Genomic DNA, 19,070 nt, shown 5'->3' with positions numbered 1-19,070 from the left:
GGTTTATTGATCACACTGGGGGCATTTTGGGGAGGCAAAGTGTACCACGTAACGGGACAGGTAGAGTCTATAAAAACTGGAGGATGAGCCTACCATCAAGATTTGACAGTTTTGTGTTATGAGAATGAACAAACATACACTGAATATTGTCATTGAATTCATAGATCTACTGAGCCTTTTATTCTTAAAGGAAGGATCAGGCTAGAAGGTGGAGAGAAAGAAATTCAGAAGGGGCTCAAGGTGAAATTTGTCAGTTTGTAGTTTCGCCTATGATCCTGGTGATGGCAGCCACACCCGACACGCCTCTGAAAGTTTTCATTTTCCTCCTTTTATCCCCACAGCTAAGAAGGTAGGAGCCTGATGTACCCTGTAAATGTGGAGGAAACTCAGAGCATATTGCATGATTTGTGTCTGAGCAGATCCCTGTAATCTGTGTATCCAAGGCTCCTACGGAAGTGATATATGAGAAGATATATGTTCCGTTAAGAAATTGCGTGCTTAGAAGTCAAGGAACCGGGCAGGGTTCCATATGGAGCCTGAGATGTTATGGGCTTTCTCAGAAAGCACGAAGCTCTGTGACAAATAAAGAAGGTCCATAAACCCAGAGATGGCCTCAAGGACCAGGGGCTTCTGACCTGTTGAGAGCTGAGAAACAGGAGTGAGCCCCTTGGCATTTGATTAGCGCCAACCCGTTAATAAAATAGTTGGAAGAATACACAAAGAGGGGATGCAGAAGAAGGGTCTGAGGGAAGGTAAGAGGATTAAAGCTGCAAAAACATTCCTCTGATGGATTTCTCAAACACACCAGCCAACAGGCAAGGGCAGGTGTCCTGTCAAACCATTTCCCCCAGGAAACCTGATGCATCGTGCAGCGAGGCCTGAGGCCTGCTAACCCCATCTGTAACTGAAGGGCCTGCCCCTTACTCCCAGCGAGGTGCTCTGAGCAGCCCAGGGACTCAGGAAACTGGCTTTGCAGACAAGGGGGCCTGAGAACAGGCTGCTTCCCTTCCTATGCAGCCAACGAGATCTCCCCGCATCTGCCTCTCATCTGGTGGCCGATTAGAGTGTTATTGATCACAAAGCCTCTGCCCCTGCCTGGCCTCCTTCCTGCCCAGAACTGCTAGAAGAGGGGGTGCTCTGATTTTCAGATCGTCCATCACTTCATTACTCTGCCTTTGATCCCTTTTTAGTGAAACTCAACTTTTGCTCCAGCAGCCAAATTGGGAGCATTTGTCTAGTGAAGCAACAGCTAAATCTTAAGCTTTGGGGGGACAGGGCCAAGGACCCAACTGCTGCTTATTTGTTTTGAAGCCAGGAGGCTCGCCTGCCAGTCGGCCCTTGTAGGGAGCTGGAAGCCCAGCTGGGGTGTCCTGGGTCCTGCCCGCATGGGCTGTCGTGCACATGTAGGCATCAGAACAGAGGGGCCATGGCTGACCAGTGCCCCCGCTACTGCACACACAGCCTGCTGTCTCCAAGGCAGCAGTGGGTTGTCCGAGCATGCAGAAGGCACCACGAGGGGCTTAAGGGGGAGTGCATAGTGTTATCCAGTGTTGGGGCAGTGAGGTGGGTACATGGAGGACAGCATGCTCCGTGCACCGATAAGACCTCAGTTACAATGGGGCAGAAGCCAAGGGCTAAGCTGGAGATGGCGTTCTGATCCCAGACTCCTTTCCGTTGCTCACATCTTTTTTGCAAAATGATCTGTTAGGCTTAAGTACATTCTTGCTTGAGGCAGATTTTCTTAGAACGAGGTAAAGGAGAAGGGTGAAACAAAAACTCAGAAACTCTTGGTGGAGTAGTTTTTAGATTTATTAGAGCATGCATGAGAGTGCTTCTCAGTGACTGAGGAATTTTCCAGGTGCCCCTGAGCTCACGATCGCTCACAGCTCACTCTGTGGGGAGCCTCCTGACTCGGCAGGTAGGGCACACCCTGTGCTGAGGAGGGTTAAGACCTTTGCATTGCTGAAGTGCCTTGCTTGGGAAAGCAGATAGCAACATCCAGCCAGAACACGCTGAGCCCAGGCAGTCCACCCTCCCTTCTCTCCGGGAGAAAACACATCCGCTCTCCTGGCTGAGAGGCTCAGCCGACACTGGGCTCCATATTCTGTGGGGCTCAGTGCAAAGGGAACGGCTTCCAAGCGCAGGGCCCGGCACGGCTGCACAGTGTGCATGCCCACCAGTCTGGCCTTGGGCACAGCCTTCCCAACTAGTCACTCAACAAGGACTAAGTGAGCCTGGTGCATCCTGAAGACGGTGCAGTGGGGCTTGGGGCGGGGGCATGGAGTGCAAAATCAATAGGTTGCCCGCTAGGAATTTGCAACTTAGTGTGTGTTGGTTATCACCAACACAAAATTAAATAATGATGAGATAATTCTTTAAAAGCCCAGAAGGCCCTGCACCCACCCAAAGGAAGGAATCCATGAGAGAGCTCACCTTGACCCCCAGGACCCACTGGTTCAGCCTGGAAAGCAAACTGTGGCCGTAGAGATGAATCAGGCATTCTGTCATTGTTTTTGCCACACTACTCGGTCAACAGCATGTATTTCTTCTAGTGTATTTTTCATTTCAGTTATTCTTCAACTGATTGGTCGTGCTTTATATTTTCTAATTCTTAGTTAAAACCGTCTTGTAACTTCTTGCTCTGTGCATCCATTCTTTTCCCGAGTTCTTGGATCATCTTTACGATCATTACTCAGAACTTTTTCTCTGGTAGATTGCCTGTCTCCACGTCACTCAGTTGTTCTTCTGGGGTTTTATCTGGAACATATTCCTCTGTCGTGTCATTTTGTCTAAACTTCTATTTGTATTTTTATGTATGTGGAAGGTTACTTATGTTTCTCAGCCATGGAGAAGTGACCCTCAGTAGGGGATGTCCCGTGTATCCCAGCAGTACACTCCCCTCTCGTCACCTGGTGGCCAGGGACCAGCTGGTCCCAGGGTAGGTCCAGACCTGTGTTTTTGGACTCAGTTCCGCAGGCTATGTGACTGTTTTTCTTGCTTCTGGTTTTTTCCCCCCCCAGGTGGGTGAGGCTGGTCTAGAGGCTTGTGCAGGCTTCCTGGTGGGAGGTACCAGTGCCTGCCCACTGATGGGTAGAATTGGGTCTTGGCCATCTGGTGGGCAGGGCTGTGTCAAGGAGCGTGTTTAGAGGTGGCTGTGTGCTCAGGAAGTCTTTAAGCAGCCTGTCTGTTGATGGGTGGGACTGTGTTCCTGCCCTGTTGGTCGTTTGGCAGAGGTGTGCCAGCACTGGAGCCTGCAGGCTGTTGGGCGGGGTCAGGTCTTGGTGCTAATGGCCCAAGCAAGATGTCAGCCTTCAGATGAGTAATCCCGATACGTTCGCCGCCAGCTTTTACGTCCCAAGAAAGAGCCACAGCCACCCCCTGCCTCCCCAGGAGACCCTCCAAGACCAGCAGGTAGGTCTGGCCAAGCTTCCTATGAAGTCACTGCTTTTGCCCTGGGTCCCAGTGCACACAAGCCCTTGTGTGTGTCCTCTAAGAGTGGATCTCTGTTTCCCCCAGTCCTGTGGAGCTCCTGCGATCAAGCCCCACGGACCTTCAAAGCCAGATGTTCTGGGGTCTCCTCCTCTCGATGCCAGACCCCCAAGCTGGGGAGCCTGACATGGGGCTCAGAACTCTCATTCCCGCGGGAGAACTTCTGTGATATAATTATTCTCCAGTTTGTGGGTTGCCCACCTGGGGGTATGGGATTTGATTATATCTCGAGTGTGCCCCTACTACCATCTTGTTGTGGTTCCTTCTTTGTCTCTGGATGTACAATGTGTCTTTTTGGTAGGTTCCAGTCTTTTCTACTGATGGCTCTTCAGCAGTTAGTTGTGATTTTGGTGTGCTCGTGGGAGGAGGTGAGCTCAAGGTCTTCTACTCTGCCACCTTGTCCCGATCAACAGCATGTATTTCTTATTCCACATTTATTACACCTATTTTTCCTGTGACCCTGGAAGTAATCACTCAAGAAATATGCTATTTTCAAAATATCCAAACTTAGATAAAGGTTGGCCACACTTGGATAAGAGGTTCATGGAAAATTTGTTGTGCTAAGCCCTTGAGCTCATACTGTAGACCCAACTCAACTATGAAATCTGAGTTCACAGGCAACATGCATGGGCATCGTGTACCTGACTTGAGTGGCCCAGCTCCAAGATCGTCACTCATCGGTCATTCAGCATTCACTGAGCATCTCCTTGCGCCAGGCGCTGGTTAGGTTCAGAGGACACATACATGAAGAAGACTTGGTCCCTGCCCCTAAAAAGTTCACAGTCAAATATTGGAATCAAGGGGACAGTGATCCTTTCATAGAAATAAAAGGGCTTTCCTCCCCTGCTCTGGCTTGGCTTGACTAAGAACTTCTTGAAAGTTCCATTAAATGGGAAACCTCTTGACCTCCCTGAGTGCCTCGATCACGGAGCTCTCCTCTGGTGACAGCAGTTTGTTTTTGGTAATTAGCTCATGTCTTCTGTGAGAAACCTGATTCCCACCGCTCCTTTTGCCTTGTCTGGGAACCAACCGCACAGGCAGGTGGAGTCTTGCTGTGAACTGCAGTTACGCTGCGAAACAGAATGTGGTGTGGTCGGCACTGAGGTGGTGCCTCCAGGGCTTTCTGAGTACCTTTATGGAGAGAGTGTCTGGGTAAATATTTTCATCTCTCTTATCGTATTCTCTATTAGTTTTATTTCCTCTCTTAAATTAAATTCAACCACAATCCTGAACACCAACTTTGGAATGCGGTTTTGTTGCACAAATGGCCCGATTTGTTCAGCCAGGGCAGTGATTTGGCTCAAAGAGAGTTTTGTTGTTGGGACCGTTGGATTGTTTAGGAAACATCCTGCTTTGGTTCCAGATGGATCTCCATCCTCTCCAGTTTAAATCCCAGTCTTCCTGCCACTGAGCTAAGTCAGGAGAGACCGCAGCCTGGCGTCAGGACCCTCGGCTCGCCCGCATTCCACTGCCATTAAGCCACCCTGGGGACATCCCTCTTTGCCTTAGAAAATCCTTCAGGCATCCACAGATCCCCATCCTTAGCCCTGAGAAAGAATTAGCCATGACGTGACATGTAGTCGGCTCTCTGAATCTGCAGGTGGAAGATCCGAGGATACGGCAGGCCGACTGCAACTGCTGTCCAGCACAATTTTGTATAAGGGACTTGAGCATCCGCCGATTTTAGTGGGGCACCTGGAACCAATCCCCGAGGATACTGGGGAGGACTGCGTAGCTCCTGGGTAGCAGGAATCAGCCTTCTGGTTGTAACCACGGTTTGCAATTGAGCAGAATCTCGGGCCTTTCACTTTTCACTGTGGATGTCTGAGGAGAAGGCGATTCTTGATTGAACTGGAAAACAGACAAAAGCATCCTCTATCGTTGTTCCTTTCAGTCTCCATGAGCTGTGCCGGGACATCTGTGCCTTGATTGTGACCCATTTCCAGCCAGGCTCGGTGGGGCCGATGGGCCTAGCCAACTTGCCCCCATGTCAGTGTAACAAAAGAGGCTGGTCTGCGTCACCCGCACCGCTTCGTGGAATTCTCTACACCCCGCCCCCTCAGCTTATATACACCCAGCTGAGCTCCCCATGCAGTGACGCGGGCCACACGTTCCCTCCTGTAAACTCCTCTAGACACCGAAAGGTTGGAGGAAGGACTCGGAGCGCCCCCAGAGCAGTGTGTGAGCTTCTTGCTGCTGTTGATTGTGACCAAAGACACGGAGGCACAAGCCCACCCTGAAATGTCGCACTGTCTGCCTCTCTCCTCCATCGAGGCCCAACCGGCCCCTTCCCTTCTCTCCACAGATCTCCAGGACTTCAAGTTAGACGTGCAGCACGTGATTGAAGTGGATGAGGGGAACACGGCGGTCATCGCCTGTCACCTTCCTGAGAGCCACCCAAAAGCCCAGGTCCGATACAGCGTCAAACACGAGTGGCTGGAGGCCTCCAGAGGTGAGCGAACAAGTAGGAGCCCAGCGGCCGGGGCCAGGAGGGAAGCTGGCCGTCTCTGCAGCGCTTCCCAAACCCCCGTCGCCACGCCGGCAGCCCCTCCCCATGCTCGTCAGCTGTCTTCTGCCCTGACATTTAGCCCTGCGGGATCCCGAAGGGATTGGCCTCCGTTGTGGAGGTCCCGTGAACCTGTCGCAAGGAATCTCTTCATCCTTTGAGGCCCTGGCAGATGCTGCTGAGCTGCTGCCATCGGATGAGGGCTGAGACTCTCCCTGTGCAAGCGCCCCGCCACCAGGCACACACAGGAGGGCTGCCTGACATACCAGACATTCCTGGAGCTGTGGGGTTCCCTGTTGGGAGACGGGCTCTTCCCCCGCACAGCAGAGCTGGTAACGCAACCTCTCAACAGTCACAGCTTCCTGCTAAGTGGACCTGACAGCTGGTCCAGCGGCGACCAAGCTTTCGTCCACAGAGTGCCAGCAGGGAGAGAAGCTCTCTCTCAAGGCCAAGTCAGCTTCTTTCCACAACTGACCTGCACCCAAGGCCAAGTAGACCCTATGGCTGGACCCGACACTTCAAAATGTGTCCCTTTTTAAATGTCCTAGAGATTTTAAAATATCTTTGTTAACTTTCTGGTTATGAAAGGGGAGTATATGTTTACTATAGAAAATACAAAAACCTTTTTTTTAAGGGTAAAAAGCCTAATCCTGCCACTCAGAAATAACCGGAGACTGAGGAGAGTATGAATGTCTATTGTCCCTAGCAGAAGCCTGGCAGTAGCCCCTAGAGAAGGCCTGCCCATCCCACAAGAGTCAAGGGCTTTTTCCTTTCCATCTGGCATTTGCCTTAAGCAGCTCACACGTGGGGCGGCCCAGTGACAGCCAGGTACCAGACTCAATGAGCCTAGACTGCAGGGACATCCAGATTGCCAAGGGCAGGCCACCAGGAAGCTCAAAGCTGATGACCAGTGCTTTGCCTGCCAGGAAGCTAAACACCAACCCAGTCACCAAGTGTACTGTGAGTCGCTGTGAATCTGTCTCCTGTGGAAAGAAGCTGAACTCAGCCCTGGGACCCCACCCCATGGCACCCCTGGTCCAGAAGCAGACAGAGCCTAGCAGGCCAGCGATGCAGGGGGAAGGGCTTCAGTGGTATTCATGGAGAGGGTGGGGCTTGGGGCTTAGAATAGCCCTCCCTGGCTGCAGAAATTCAACAGTGAGATGGCTCAGAGCTGTGACCGTGACAGAGACTGATGGGAAATTCTAAAGTCAATTCCCTCCTTCCTGGTGGCTTGCAGGAATGATCAGCTCATCTCCCATGTGTGCAGCACGGGCCTCTCAGTCCTTACAAATGGCTCTGAGGCAGCACACGTCATGCTGTTTTACAAATGAGGAAACAGGATCTGAGAGGTTAATGGACTTGCCCAGGATCACACAGTTAGTATGCGGCAGATCCAGAGCTGGAGTCCAGGTCTGGCAGATCCCAAATCCTGCCTCCTTGCCATGGCACGCAAGCCCCCTTAAAAGTTATAAAATGCTCTTCCACAGACCCATGTATGAACTTGGGATGGTGGTGGGGTGTCAGCCAGCCAGTTTGTTAGCTGGTTGGTTAGTGTCACTCCCGACACTTCTGCCCCACTAGGCGTGAGGTTTTATGGGGAGAATAGCATTTTCAGTTTGGGCTTGTTGGAGTTCAGGTATACAACTTCTGACGTGGGCCCTGCCTGCCCCGATCCTTTGTGGGAGCTGCTGAGTGCAGTAGTCTGGGCCCACATTCATCCCTGTCCTCTCTTCAGATAACTACCTGATCATGCCGTCGGGGAACCTGCAGATCGTGAACGCCAGCCAGGAGGACGAGGGGATGTACAAGTGCGCTGCCTACAACCCAGTGACCCAGGAAGTGAAAACCTCGGGCACCAGTGACAGGCTGCGCGTGCGCCGTAAGGGGAGGGTCTCATTGACGGAGGGGGGCTGGGGCCAGAGGGGCATCCAGCATGTGTTGTGTTGATGCTACTGCTGCACTGCTGTCTCACTTCTTCCTCCTGACAGCTCTCTGCAGGAGGACCTTGGGGAGCCCAAAGGAATTAGTATCTTGCCCCACTTGACATAGGTCATAAGCCCCTGAAGAGCTGTTTGATTCCAAAGCCACAGTCTCCAGGCTGCCGCCTGGGGCTGGGCCACCTGAGGCAGGGCGGAGGGGATCCTCTGCGCCCAGTCCTGGTCCTACACGCTGTCCTTCCTCTCCTTGCCCCTCCAGGCTCCACTGCGGAGGCTGCCCGCATCATCTACCCGCCAGAGGCCCAGACCATCGTCGTCACCAAAGGCCAGAGTCTCATCCTGGAGTGTGTGGCCGGTGGGATCCCACCCCCGAGGGTCACCTGGGCCAAGGATGGGTCCAGTGTCGCCAGCTACAACAAGACACGCTTCCTGCTGAGCAACCTCCTCATCGACACCACCAGTGACGAGGACTCCGGGACCTACCGCTGCATGGCTGACAACGGGGTTGGGGATCCCGGGGCCGCGGTCATCCTCTACAACGTCCAGGTGTTCGGTGAGTGTCTTCTGTAGTCCTTCTTTTCCTGGGCCTTCTCTCATCTGCACAGCCTCTCTAGAAGCTCATAAGCTGAGGCTCAGACAGGGTCACGTGCCTTGTGAGAGGTCACGTGCCAAGTGAGTGATGGAGGAGAACTGAGAGAGTAGGAGGCCTTGGATCCCAGGGGCCAGGCTGTAGGGGCCCGGTAGCCCTTCCCTGTCAAGACTCTGATGGAGGAGACATGGGACCTTTTCTCTCCTCTACCAACGTCATGGGGAAGGAGGGAGCCTTGCCCAACAGCAGTCCCCTCCCCAGCCTGTCTGGGCCTGGACAGAAGGGCTCAGCCTTTCTTACCTCTGCTCTGGTTTCCTGGCAGAACCCCCCGAGGTCACCATGGAGCTGTCCCAGCTGGTCATCCCTTGGGGCCAGAGCGCCAAGCTCACCTGTGAGGTGCGAGGGAACCCCCCGCCCTCCGTGCTGTGGCTAAGGAACGCCGTGCCCCTCACCTCCAGCCAGCGCCTCCGACTGTCCCGTAGGGCCCTGCGGGTGGTCAGTGTAGGGCCCGAGGATGAAGGCGTCTACCAGTGCATGGCCGAGAATGAAGTCGGGAGCGCCCACGCTGTGGTCCAGCTGAGGACCGCCAGGCCGGGTGAGTGCAGCCCAAGGGTCTGAGATTCCAGCTGAACGTTTATAGAACCCTTTTCTCAAATGGAATCCAGCTTAAAACCCCAGTATATAAAATAAATAAAAGTGGCTTTTAGTTGTAAGTTTAAATTTACATTGACTTCCTAATAAGTCAGAAGTGCAGATTTTCAGTAGTGCAGATGACCCATTTAAATACCGTATTTAAAAAAAAAAACAAACCTTTTAAATTGGTTTGCAGAACCTGTGGCTTCCAAGAGTTCCGTGGAACCCAGCTGGACAGCCACTGGTCTAGCACAAAGAAAAGCACCTCTGTCTTTCTCAGTTTGATTCCTTTCAGTTGACATCTACATGGATTGAGCAGTTGCTATTTGCTCAGCACTGGGCTAGGCAATGAGGGGGATGCAGAGACCCTACCTTTCCTAGGGAGGAAATTAAACTTACCAAAGAATCAACTGGAGAAAAATACAGCAAGGAGTAATGCTGACTCATCTGTATCAGGAGCCAACCTCCTGCGCAGGAGGTCGGGCAGCAGAAACTAGTGTTGGCGGAGTCTGTGGACGCTTCCTGAAGGAGGAGCGACCCCTCCTGCCTCTGAGAGTCTCAGACGTATTTACATTCACAGTTCGCACCTCCAGGTCCCCGCAGTGGAGCAGGGAGAGGCCCACACTGTCCCATGGTGTGGATCCCACAGTGAAGGGGACACGTCCCCACACCCACACAGAATGTGAGGAAAAGGACGCAGGCTCCGGCACCTCAGGAGCAAATTGAGATGGTTCGCTCAGACGCACCTGGTGCAGACACAGGAAAACAAGCCGGCGGCGAGAAGCCCGGGCAGGGGCGTCCGGCTGCCTTTCCCTCCTGGCCAGGCTGGGGCACAGCCCTCTACCCCCACGGAGCCCGGCTGTGTGTCCAGGGGGCTGATGGTCACTTCACGTCCTGAGCCAGGGGTTCTTCCTGCTCTGGCAGCCCTTCCCTCTGACTTCTCCCTGTTTTCTCCATGGAGACAACAGCTCAGCAGGTGGCCAGGGGACTAAGGGCTCTTCCTTACCTTCTCCTTCTGGCTCTGTCCTCTAGGCACCACCCTGAGGCCATGGCGGGATGCTAAGCCGGCCACTGCCACACCTCCTGTGCCCCCGCCCGGACCCGGAAGCCCTGCCCAGATGCCGAAGGGCCACCCAGGGGCCCTGAGGCCGCCGGCGTCGGCACTGCCAGCGCCCTGGCCGTGCCTGGGAGAGCAGGGGCAGGCGGCCCCCGCCGAGGCTCCTGTCATCCTCAGCTCGCCCCGCACCTCCAAGACTGACTCGTACGAGCTGGTGTGGCGGCCTCGGCACGAGGGCAGCGGCTGGGCACCGATCCTCTACTATGTGGTGAAACACCGCAAGGTATGGTGTCTGGCATTACGCCTGCCTCTCGCTGAGGCTGGGCAGGGGCCTCCGCCCGCTCGCCATCTCCCCTTGAGCTCCTGAAGCCTGGATGAGTCGTATCTGCTGCTGACCGTGACCTTCTGATCCCTCCGGCGTGCTTTCCCACCACCTCCCAGGAAGCTGGTTGTGAGATGGGCGTCTGGGGCCCTAAGAGGCCCGGGAAGAAGCCGTGGGTGTGCTTCCAGGTCTGAGCCTCGCACACCAGCCTCTAGTCCCGAGGAGAGTTCGTAGGCTCCCTAATGACCACCCCAGTCCTCCCCTCTGCCGTTCGTTGTTGATGTTTTGTTTTGTTTTGAATCTAAGCTCTGCTGGTGCATACCTGCAGGAACCCGGGTGTGGCAAGCTAGCTTCAGAGACAGGAAAACAAATATCTGTGAGCAAGTGTTTTCTCTGAGGGCTACCAAATACCGCCTCAGTTCTCAGGATCCCTCCTGGCTCAGCTTTGACAAGCAGGCCTTTGAGCTAAAAGCACATCGTGTTGTTCAGACCTCAGCCATTTCTCCTTGGCAGGAGGAGGTCTGTCCAGGTGGATGTGTTGGGAGCTCTCAGGGAGGGATCCGGCCCACCTTCTTAGACACTCTGCCCTCCGAGACAGGACGCAGCCCCCGGGCTGCCACCCCACCCCACCCCCCCGCAACCCCCGTTCAAGGCTGCACTCTCACCTGCTGTGACCCCTCAGGGGAGAAGGACATGAAATTCCCCTTAAGAAAATATCCTTGAAAACATTTCTGTTTATCCCAGGTGCATGCTGTTCTTTTCCTAAGGGCATTAGACAGTAGAAAATTATTCTTAATGGATTTTTTAAATCTTATTTGATAAGTAATAATGTATCATAAATGCCAGGTTTTATTATGCATCTCTTCAGTTGTTGCTAACAAAAGTACCATGTGCACTTGGTAGAAAATACGGAAAATATAGGAATGCGGAACGAAAAGCATTTATCAACTTGCCTCCGTCTCCAAAAAGAAACAAAACCAGCGAAACTCAGTGAAAGGTGCCGCCTGTGCAGAAGCTGTGCCCCTGCTCCGGACCCCGACAGCCCCGTCGTTCTGGTCTTCCTCTTAACACGCTCTCCGAGGAGACCTCCGGCCAGGACAGGTCCACAGAGGCACCTAAGGCAAAGCTGCCTCCTAGGTGGGGGTCGAGAGGGGGCAGTTTCTAATTAACCCTCGGCCTGCTGGCCTCTTCATAGGCAGCCAGCAAAGGGGGTGGATGAGTTTTTAACAAAAAGCCGTGTTGTTCAACCCAGGTTATGGGCAGGGCTGGTCCTAATCCTCACTTCCCCGTGTAACTGGACACCTCCATCTGCAGAGTTGGAGACAAAGATCAGGGCGGGCCAAATGCTCGTGGTCCCCAGGAGGCTGGAACCAACATGAGAGCAAGAATAATATTTTTCGGGCCAATAGGTGGCCATGAAACGGCCTCACCCTGAGGCAGGCTGGCAAAGGCCACACGAGGTGATCCGGAAACGCCAGGCTGAGGCCGCATTCACCCTCTCAGTATGCGTGACAGTGACTAATTACCGTTCCATTTCTTATTTTCATTTCTGAGCCCAGTGGAAGTGAGGCCAGCGCTAGGAGGCAGAGGGAGAAAAGGGGCACAGGGGAAGTGAGACGATGGTGCCCCGCTGGGTCTGGCTTCTGTTCGCCTCTGGCCCGTGGGGCACTTGGAGCTGTTAGGTGGACGTTGCCAAGGCACAATTATGTCTTGAAAGCAGTTTCATTCTTGAGGGACTAACGTGTCTTCGAGATCATCACACAAGAAAGGATTTTGAAAGCAAAAATCAGCATTTGGGTTGTGTTTTTTCAGCCCCTCCCCTCTTGCTGGAGACTGGGAGTCAATTCAACTCATTTTCACTTTTTCACATGCATGAAGCCAGCTTTCATTTCCTGGTGCATCTGCAGACCCTGGGCTACTGTGTTTGGGTTTCCAGCACCACTGGGGATTCTCAGTTTGTAAAAAGTTCTCCCTTTGGAACAAGTCCTGGAAGCCTGACATGAATGAACCCAGACCATCCCTGTCCCTTGAATAGTAGGTTTTGTTCTATTTTGAAATATTCTGCTTGGGGATAAGAGCTTTTCCTACCAGCTGTTTAATTCCTTCAGCAAACCACAGCTTCAGGCCCCAGCAGGCTCGCGGAGATGTGCACAGTTAGCAGTGAAGTCTGTGTCCTGAAAGGTGGGTGGGTGAGATGAAGCAACCTCTCGGCAACGCCTGTCCGGAAGCCTGGAACTCCTTTTTTTTTTTTTTTTTTTCTTTAAAGAGCCAGGAATTTGAAGCCATTAAAGATTAATCTCTAATGGTTACCGTTCATCCACGGCTTTTAAGTTCTAAGCAAGGCCTGAGGGCAGGAGCAGAAAAAGGAGGATGAAATCCTCACCGAGCGGAGGAAGAGGGGGCGCGGCATGTCCTTGTTGGGAACCTACTGTGTGCCAGCTTCAGCGTTCGACACGTCACGTGAATCATCGGATTTAAACTTCAGAGTAACCTGAGAGGTTTTATTTGCTTCATTTTAGAAAAGAAAAGCTTAGGGATCAGAAAGATTAGGGAACTTGCTCAGGGTTACACAGCTGGTAACCTGTGTGTGGTAAGAGACACAATCCAGATTTGAACCCAGGATTTTCTGGCTCCCAGACTTCCTTTCTAGGGTAGGTTACGATGATGAGTTTGATCTCTGGAGTCAAGTCAGGGTTTCTGTGCTCACTGGCAATGTGGTCTTAGACAAATTACTCATCTCTCTAAACCTCAGTCTCCGCATTTGTGAGGTGGGAACAATATTAACACCCATCTCTTGGGCTGTTGTCGTGGAGGCGTGTTCTGGTGCATACAGCGTGCTTAGTCAGCACTTAGTAAGCGCTAAAAAAACATGGCCATTTCTATGATGCTGCTGCTTTTATCATCCTCATCATCATCTCATTAGAATATAAACTAAAGGTACTGTGTTTGTTTGGTTTAAATAGATCGAGGAGAAAGAAAGTTAAATAGGGAGGTTTTTACACTTGATCTTAGCCAAAAGGCCGGGAAGCGATAGGGAGGTTTTTAGAAAGAGAGAAGGTCTTTGGAGAAATTCTCAGCAATGTCAGCTGGGCATTTTGACCCTCCCCACAGAGTTTTGATGAGATCATTAGATGAGGGGTCAGGGAGTCCCAGCAAGGATGGATGTCCCAGAGCCAGCAGGAACGGTCTGCCTTCTGTAGGGCCACCTCTCCCCCAACCTGGCCCATTTTCCCTCCCTTTCTTCTGTCCTCTTGGGCTCAGTTCTGCTTTCCTTGCAACCTACAGCCCACCTGTAGCTCCAGGCCAAGATGCCAGTCCTTATACCAGCCACCTTCTCCAGCAGGTCACAAACTCCTCTGACGACTGGACCATCTCTGGCATTCCAGCCAGCCAGCACCGCCTGACCCTCACCAGACTCGACCCTGGGAGCTTGTATGAAGTAGAGATGGCAGCCTACAACTGTGCAGGCGAAGGCCAGACGGCCATGGTCACCTTCCGAACTGGTAAGGGTCCAGTGTTGCCCCCAGCTTGGGGCTTCCATGGGCCTGAGCGGTCCTACCAGGCCAGGTGGGCGTCCTGCTCACCTTGCCCCAGGTTTTCACCTTGAACTTCATCTTCCTTTCAGCTCCTGCCTCCCTCTGGTCTGCATGCCTAGGCTGAGGTCCCACCTCGTATCAGGACAGGCACCAGCTGGCCTCTGGCATCCCTCTGCCCCTTTCACACTCGGGGGCCACGTGCAATCTCATGACTGTCGGGCAGAGCTGGAACTCAGACCACACTTCCAATGTCCTCTATTATTTCCATGGTCTTGTCAGACCCCCTGGCAGAGCTTCAGGCGGAAAGGACTGTGTGGAAAGAGAGACCTAATGCACACTCCCTCTCGTGCTGATCTCAACCCATTTCTACCCAGGACGGCGGCCCAAACCTGAAATCGTGGCCAGCAAAGAGCAGCAGATCCAGAGAGATGACCCTGGAGCCAGCCCCCAGAGCAGCAGCCAGCCGGACCACGGCCGCCTGTCCCGTAAGCCCCCGGCAGCCCCGAGGGCGGGAGTGACGAGCAGTCAGAACTGGAACCAGGTCCACCGCCTCAGAAGGCTCACTGCTGCAGGTTGAATGCAGTCTTGAGTCCCGGAGTCCTTGTGACATTTTCCTGGCCTCTCCCCAGTTAACCACAGCGAGGCGATATGGATTGGAGCTTTTCAAGGGCTCCTCCCAGGAGAGAGTGACCCAGAGAGCCCTAGGGAGATCTGATGTGGCCACCAGGGCGTGAGGGCTGTGGGGTGAAGCTGGCCCCCATCAGGAACAGGCCAGGTCTAGTCACATTGCAACTATCTTCTCATCATGTCCTTTCCTCCCACTTCCTTCCTCCCTTGGGTATGGTCTCCTGCAGCCCCAGAAGCTCCAGACAGGCCCACTATCTCCATGGCCTCTGAGACCTCAGTGTATGTGACCTGGATTCCGCGTGGGAACGGCGGCTTCCCCATCCAGTCCTTCCGAGTGGAGTACAAGAAGCTGAAGAAAGTGGGGGACTGGATTCTGGCCACCAGCGCCATCCCTCCCTCCCGGCTCTCGGTGGAGATCACAGGCCTAGAGAAAGGTAGGGCCCTGGCCACTGCCCTCCCTGGTCCCCCGGCTGCCCCCGGCCCCCTGGAGGAGAAGGGAAGCTTTGGGGGGGTCTTCTCTCTGCTTGTCGTCCACCCACCACCAGGCTCCTGTGGCCACTCTTGGTTGTGTTACCTCAGTCCCACAAGGCCTTCCTTCTCCCTCCCTCTCTCCATAATTGGTCCCAAGCCACCTCCTGTGTGGTATGTCCTTTTTTTTTTTTTAACTTTTATTTTATATTGGAGTAGAGTTGATTAACAATGGTTTGTTAGTTTCAGGTGTACAGCACAGTTATATCCTTTTTCAGATTCTTTTCCCGTTCAGGTTACATAATATTTTTTTTAAAACTTTTTCTTTTATATTGGAGTATAGCCAGTTAACAACGTAGTGATAGTTTCAGGTGCACAGCAAAGTGACTCAGCCATACATATACATCTTTCCATTCTCCCCCAGACTCCCCTCCCATCCAGGCTGCCACATAACATTGAGCCGAGTTCCCTGTGCTGTACAGTAGGTCCTTGTTGGTTATCCATTTTAAATACAGCAGTGTGTACACGTCAATCCCAAACTCCCTAACGATCCCTCCCCCGCCCCACCCTTCCCCCCCTTGTCAGTCTGTTTCTGTTTTGTAAGTAAGTTCATTTGTATCTTTTCTTTTTTTTTTAGATTCCACATATAAGGGATACCATATGATATTTGTCTTTCTCTGACTTAACTTCACTCAGTATGGCAATCTCTAGGTCCATCCATGTTGGGGCAAATGGCATTATTTCATTCTTTTTTATGGCTGAGTAATATTCCATTGTATATAAGTACCACATCTTCTTTATCCATTCCTCTGTCAATGGACATTTAGATTGCTTCCACATCTTGGCTATTGTAACCAGTGCTGCAGTGAACATTGGGGTGCATGTATCCTTTCGGACCATGGTTTCCTCTGGATATATGCCCAGGAGTGGGATTGCAGGATCATATGGTATAGCTCTATTTTTAGTTTTTTAAGGAACCTCCATACTGTTCTCCATAGCAGTTATACCAATTTATATTCCCACCAACAGTGCAAGAGGGTTCCCTTTTCTCTGTGTGGCTCCTTTCTAATGAGGGTAGGAGTGCTTAAGTCCTTTGGGGCTTGCTTTTGGGGAAGGGCTACCCAAAAGGTCCCTCCAGGTCCTGAGCCTGGATGGGCTGAAGGGGAGGGAGATGGTGTCTCCCAGCCCCCAGGTTCAGTGAGTGTCTCTCCCCAGGCACCTCCTACAAGTTCCGAGTCCGGGCTCTGAACATGCTGGGGGAGAGCGAGCCCAGCGCCCCCTCCCGGCCCTATGCTGTGTCAGGCTACAGCGGCCGTGTGTACGAGAGGCCTGTGGCAGGCCCTTACATCACCTTCACCGATGCCGTCAACGAGACCACCATCATGCTCAAGTGGATGGTAAGTGGCCTGGCGCAGCCAGCAGCGGAAGACGGTGCTGAGCTCCATGTTAGGTGGGAGCTGGACGCTGCAGCCCGGGCAGGAAGGAATCACCTTTCTCCCTTGGCTCATCCTAGTCTGCTACCCCTTTAAGTGTTCCTCCACCTTCGTACCTGGGAATTGGGCCAGAGGGACTCAACCTCACAATACCCGGGAAACTTCAGACGGGACTTAAGTCTTTGAAGAAATGACCATTTGTTTCTTGTCTCCAAAAGTTAGGGACTCCTAGGCTAAATAAAGTAATGAGTGATCGCTACAGCACTGTCCAGAGAGCCTTGGGGAGATCATCAGAAATGTTTGTCAGGGTCTCCAGTGAATTTTTTATTAATTTTTATTGGAGTATGGTTGCTTTACAATGTTGTGTTAGCCTCCACTGCACAGCAAAACGAATCAGCCATACACACAAAGATATCCCCTCCCTTTTGGACTTCCCTCCCATTTAGGTTACCACAGTGCATTAGGTAGAGTTCCCTGTGCTATACAATATGTTCCCATCAGTTGTCTATTTTATACATAGTATCAATAATGTATATGTGTCAATCCCAATCTCCCAATTCCTCCCTCCCACCCCTTTCCCCCGTGGTATCCATACATTTGTTCTCTACATCTATGTCTCTATTTCTATTGAGAATCAGCCATTCTGACCAGTGTAAGGTGATACCTCATTGTAGTTTTGATTTGCATTTCCCTAATAATTAGTGATGTTGAGCATCTTTTCATGTGTTTGTTGGCCATCTGTATGTCTCCTTTGGAGAAATGTCTATTTAGGTCTTCTGCCCATTTTTGGATGGGTTGTTTGTTTTTTTGATATTGAGCTGCATAAGCTGCTTGTATATTTTGGAGATGAATCCTTTGTCAGTTGCTTCGTTTGCAAATATTTTCTCCCATTTTGAGGGTTGTCTTTTGGTCTTGTTTATGGTTTCTTTTGCTGTTCAAAAGCTTTGAAGTTTCATTAGGTCCCATTTGTTTATTTTTGTTTTTATTTCCATTTCTCTAGGAGGTGGGTCAAAAAGGATCTTGCTGTGATTTATGTCATAGAGTGTTCTGCCTATATTTTCTTCTAAGAGTTTTATAGTGTCTGGTCTTACATTTAGGTTTTTAATCCATTTTGAGTTTATTTTTGTGTATGGTGTTAGGGAATGTTCTAATTTCATTCTCTTACATGTAGCTGTCCAGTTTTCTCAGCACCGCTTATTGAAGAGGCTGTCTTTTCTCCATTGTATATTCTTACCTCCTTTGTCATAGGTTAGGTGAGCATAGGTGCATGGGTTTATCTCTGGGCTTTCTGTCCCATTCCATTGATCTATATTTCTGTTTTTGTGCCAGTACTTGAATTACCATAGCTTTGTAGTAATAGTCTGAAGTCAGGGAGCCTGATTCCTCCAGCTTCACTGTTCTTAAGATTGCTTTGGCTATTCGGGGTATTTTGTATTTCCTAACAAATTGTAAAATTTTTTGTTCTAGTTCTATAAAAAATGCCACTGGTGATTTGATAGGGATTGCGCTGAATCTCTAGATTGCTTTGGGTAGTATAGTCATTTTCACAATATTGATTCTTCCAATCCAAGAACATGGTATATCTCTCCATCTGTTTATGTCATCTTTGATTTCTTTCATCAGTGTTTTATAGTTCTCTGAGTACAGGTCTTTTGCCTCCTTAGGTAGGTTTATTCCTAGGTATTTTATTCTTTTTGTTGCAGTGGAAAATGGGATTGTTTCCTTAATTTCTCTTTCTGCCTTTGCATTGTTAGTGTATAGGAATGCAAGAGATTTCTGTGTATTAATTTTGTATCCTGCAACTTTACCAAATTCATTGATTAGCTCTAGCAGTTTTCTGGTGGCATTTTTACGATCCTCTATGTATAGCATCATGTCATCTGCAAACAGTGACCGTTTTACTTCTTCTTTTCCAATTTGGATTCTTTTATTTCTTTTTCTTCTCTGATTGCCTTGGCTAGGACTTCCAAAACTATGTTGAATAATAGTGGCGAGAGTGGACACCCTTGTCTTGTTCCTGATCTTAGAGGAAATGCTTTCAACTTTTCACCATTGAGAATAATGTTTACTGTGGGATTGTCATATATGGCCTTTATTATGTTGAGGTAGGTTCCCTCTATACCCACTTTCTGGAGAGTTTTTTTTATCATAAATCAGTACTCAATTTTGTTGGAAGCTTTTTCTGCATCTATTGAGATGATCATATGGTTTTTATTCTTTAATTTAATTATGTGGTGTAGCACACTGATTGATTTGCATATATTGGAGAATCCTTGCATCCCTGGGATAAACCCCATTTGATCATGGTGTATGATCCTTTTAATGTGCTGTCAGATTCTGTTCACTAGTATTTTGTTGAGGATTTTTGCATCTGTGTTCATCAGTGATACTGGCCTGTAGTCTTCTTGTTTTGTGATATCTTTGTCTGATTTTAGTATCAGGATGGATGATGGTAGTCTCATAGAATGAGTTT

General features: G+C 50.9%; 1 protein-coding gene across 9 annotated transcripts in view; it reads left to right on the top strand.

The window, feature by feature from the left end:
• Positions 1-19,070, top strand: part of BOC (BOC cell adhesion associated, oncogene regulated) — a 263,018-nt gene that overhangs the window by 234,049 nt on the left and 9,899 nt on the right. For 6 of the 9 annotated variants that reach the window (XR_004526403.2, XM_033855822.2, XM_033855821.2 and 3 more), the window contains 9 exons: positions 5,795-5,941; positions 7,731-7,874; positions 8,192-8,485; positions 8,844-9,116; positions 10,187-10,494; positions 13,874-14,036; positions 14,444-14,554; positions 14,924-15,130; positions 16,380-16,561. Coding sequence is in view for 8 of the 9 variants with exons in the window: in XM_033855822.2 (XP_033711713.1) it covers positions 5,795-5,941; positions 7,731-7,874; positions 8,192-8,485; positions 8,844-9,116; positions 10,187-10,494; positions 13,874-14,036; positions 14,444-14,554; positions 14,924-15,130; positions 16,380-16,561 (1,829 nt within the window). In the remaining variant the exon portion in view is untranslated. Of the gene's footprint in view, positions 1-341; positions 753-5,794; positions 5,942-7,730; positions 7,875-8,191; positions 8,486-8,843; positions 9,117-10,186; positions 10,495-13,873; positions 14,037-14,443; positions 14,555-14,923; positions 15,131-16,379; positions 16,562-19,070 lie in introns of all 9 variants that reach the window. The other 3 variants (XM_033855826.2, XM_033855824.2, XM_033855825.2) reach the window with 3 other exon arrangements.

The sequence above is a fragment of the Tursiops truncatus genome, chromosome 4 (assembly GCF_011762595.2).
Source record: "Tursiops truncatus isolate mTurTru1 chromosome 4, mTurTru1.mat.Y, whole genome shotgun sequence".
Classification (NCBI taxonomy): domain Eukaryota; kingdom Metazoa; phylum Chordata; class Mammalia; order Artiodactyla; family Delphinidae; genus Tursiops; species Tursiops truncatus.
The sequence above is the reverse complement of the archived record's forward strand: the minus strand, read 5'-3'. Positions and strand labels throughout refer to the sequence as shown.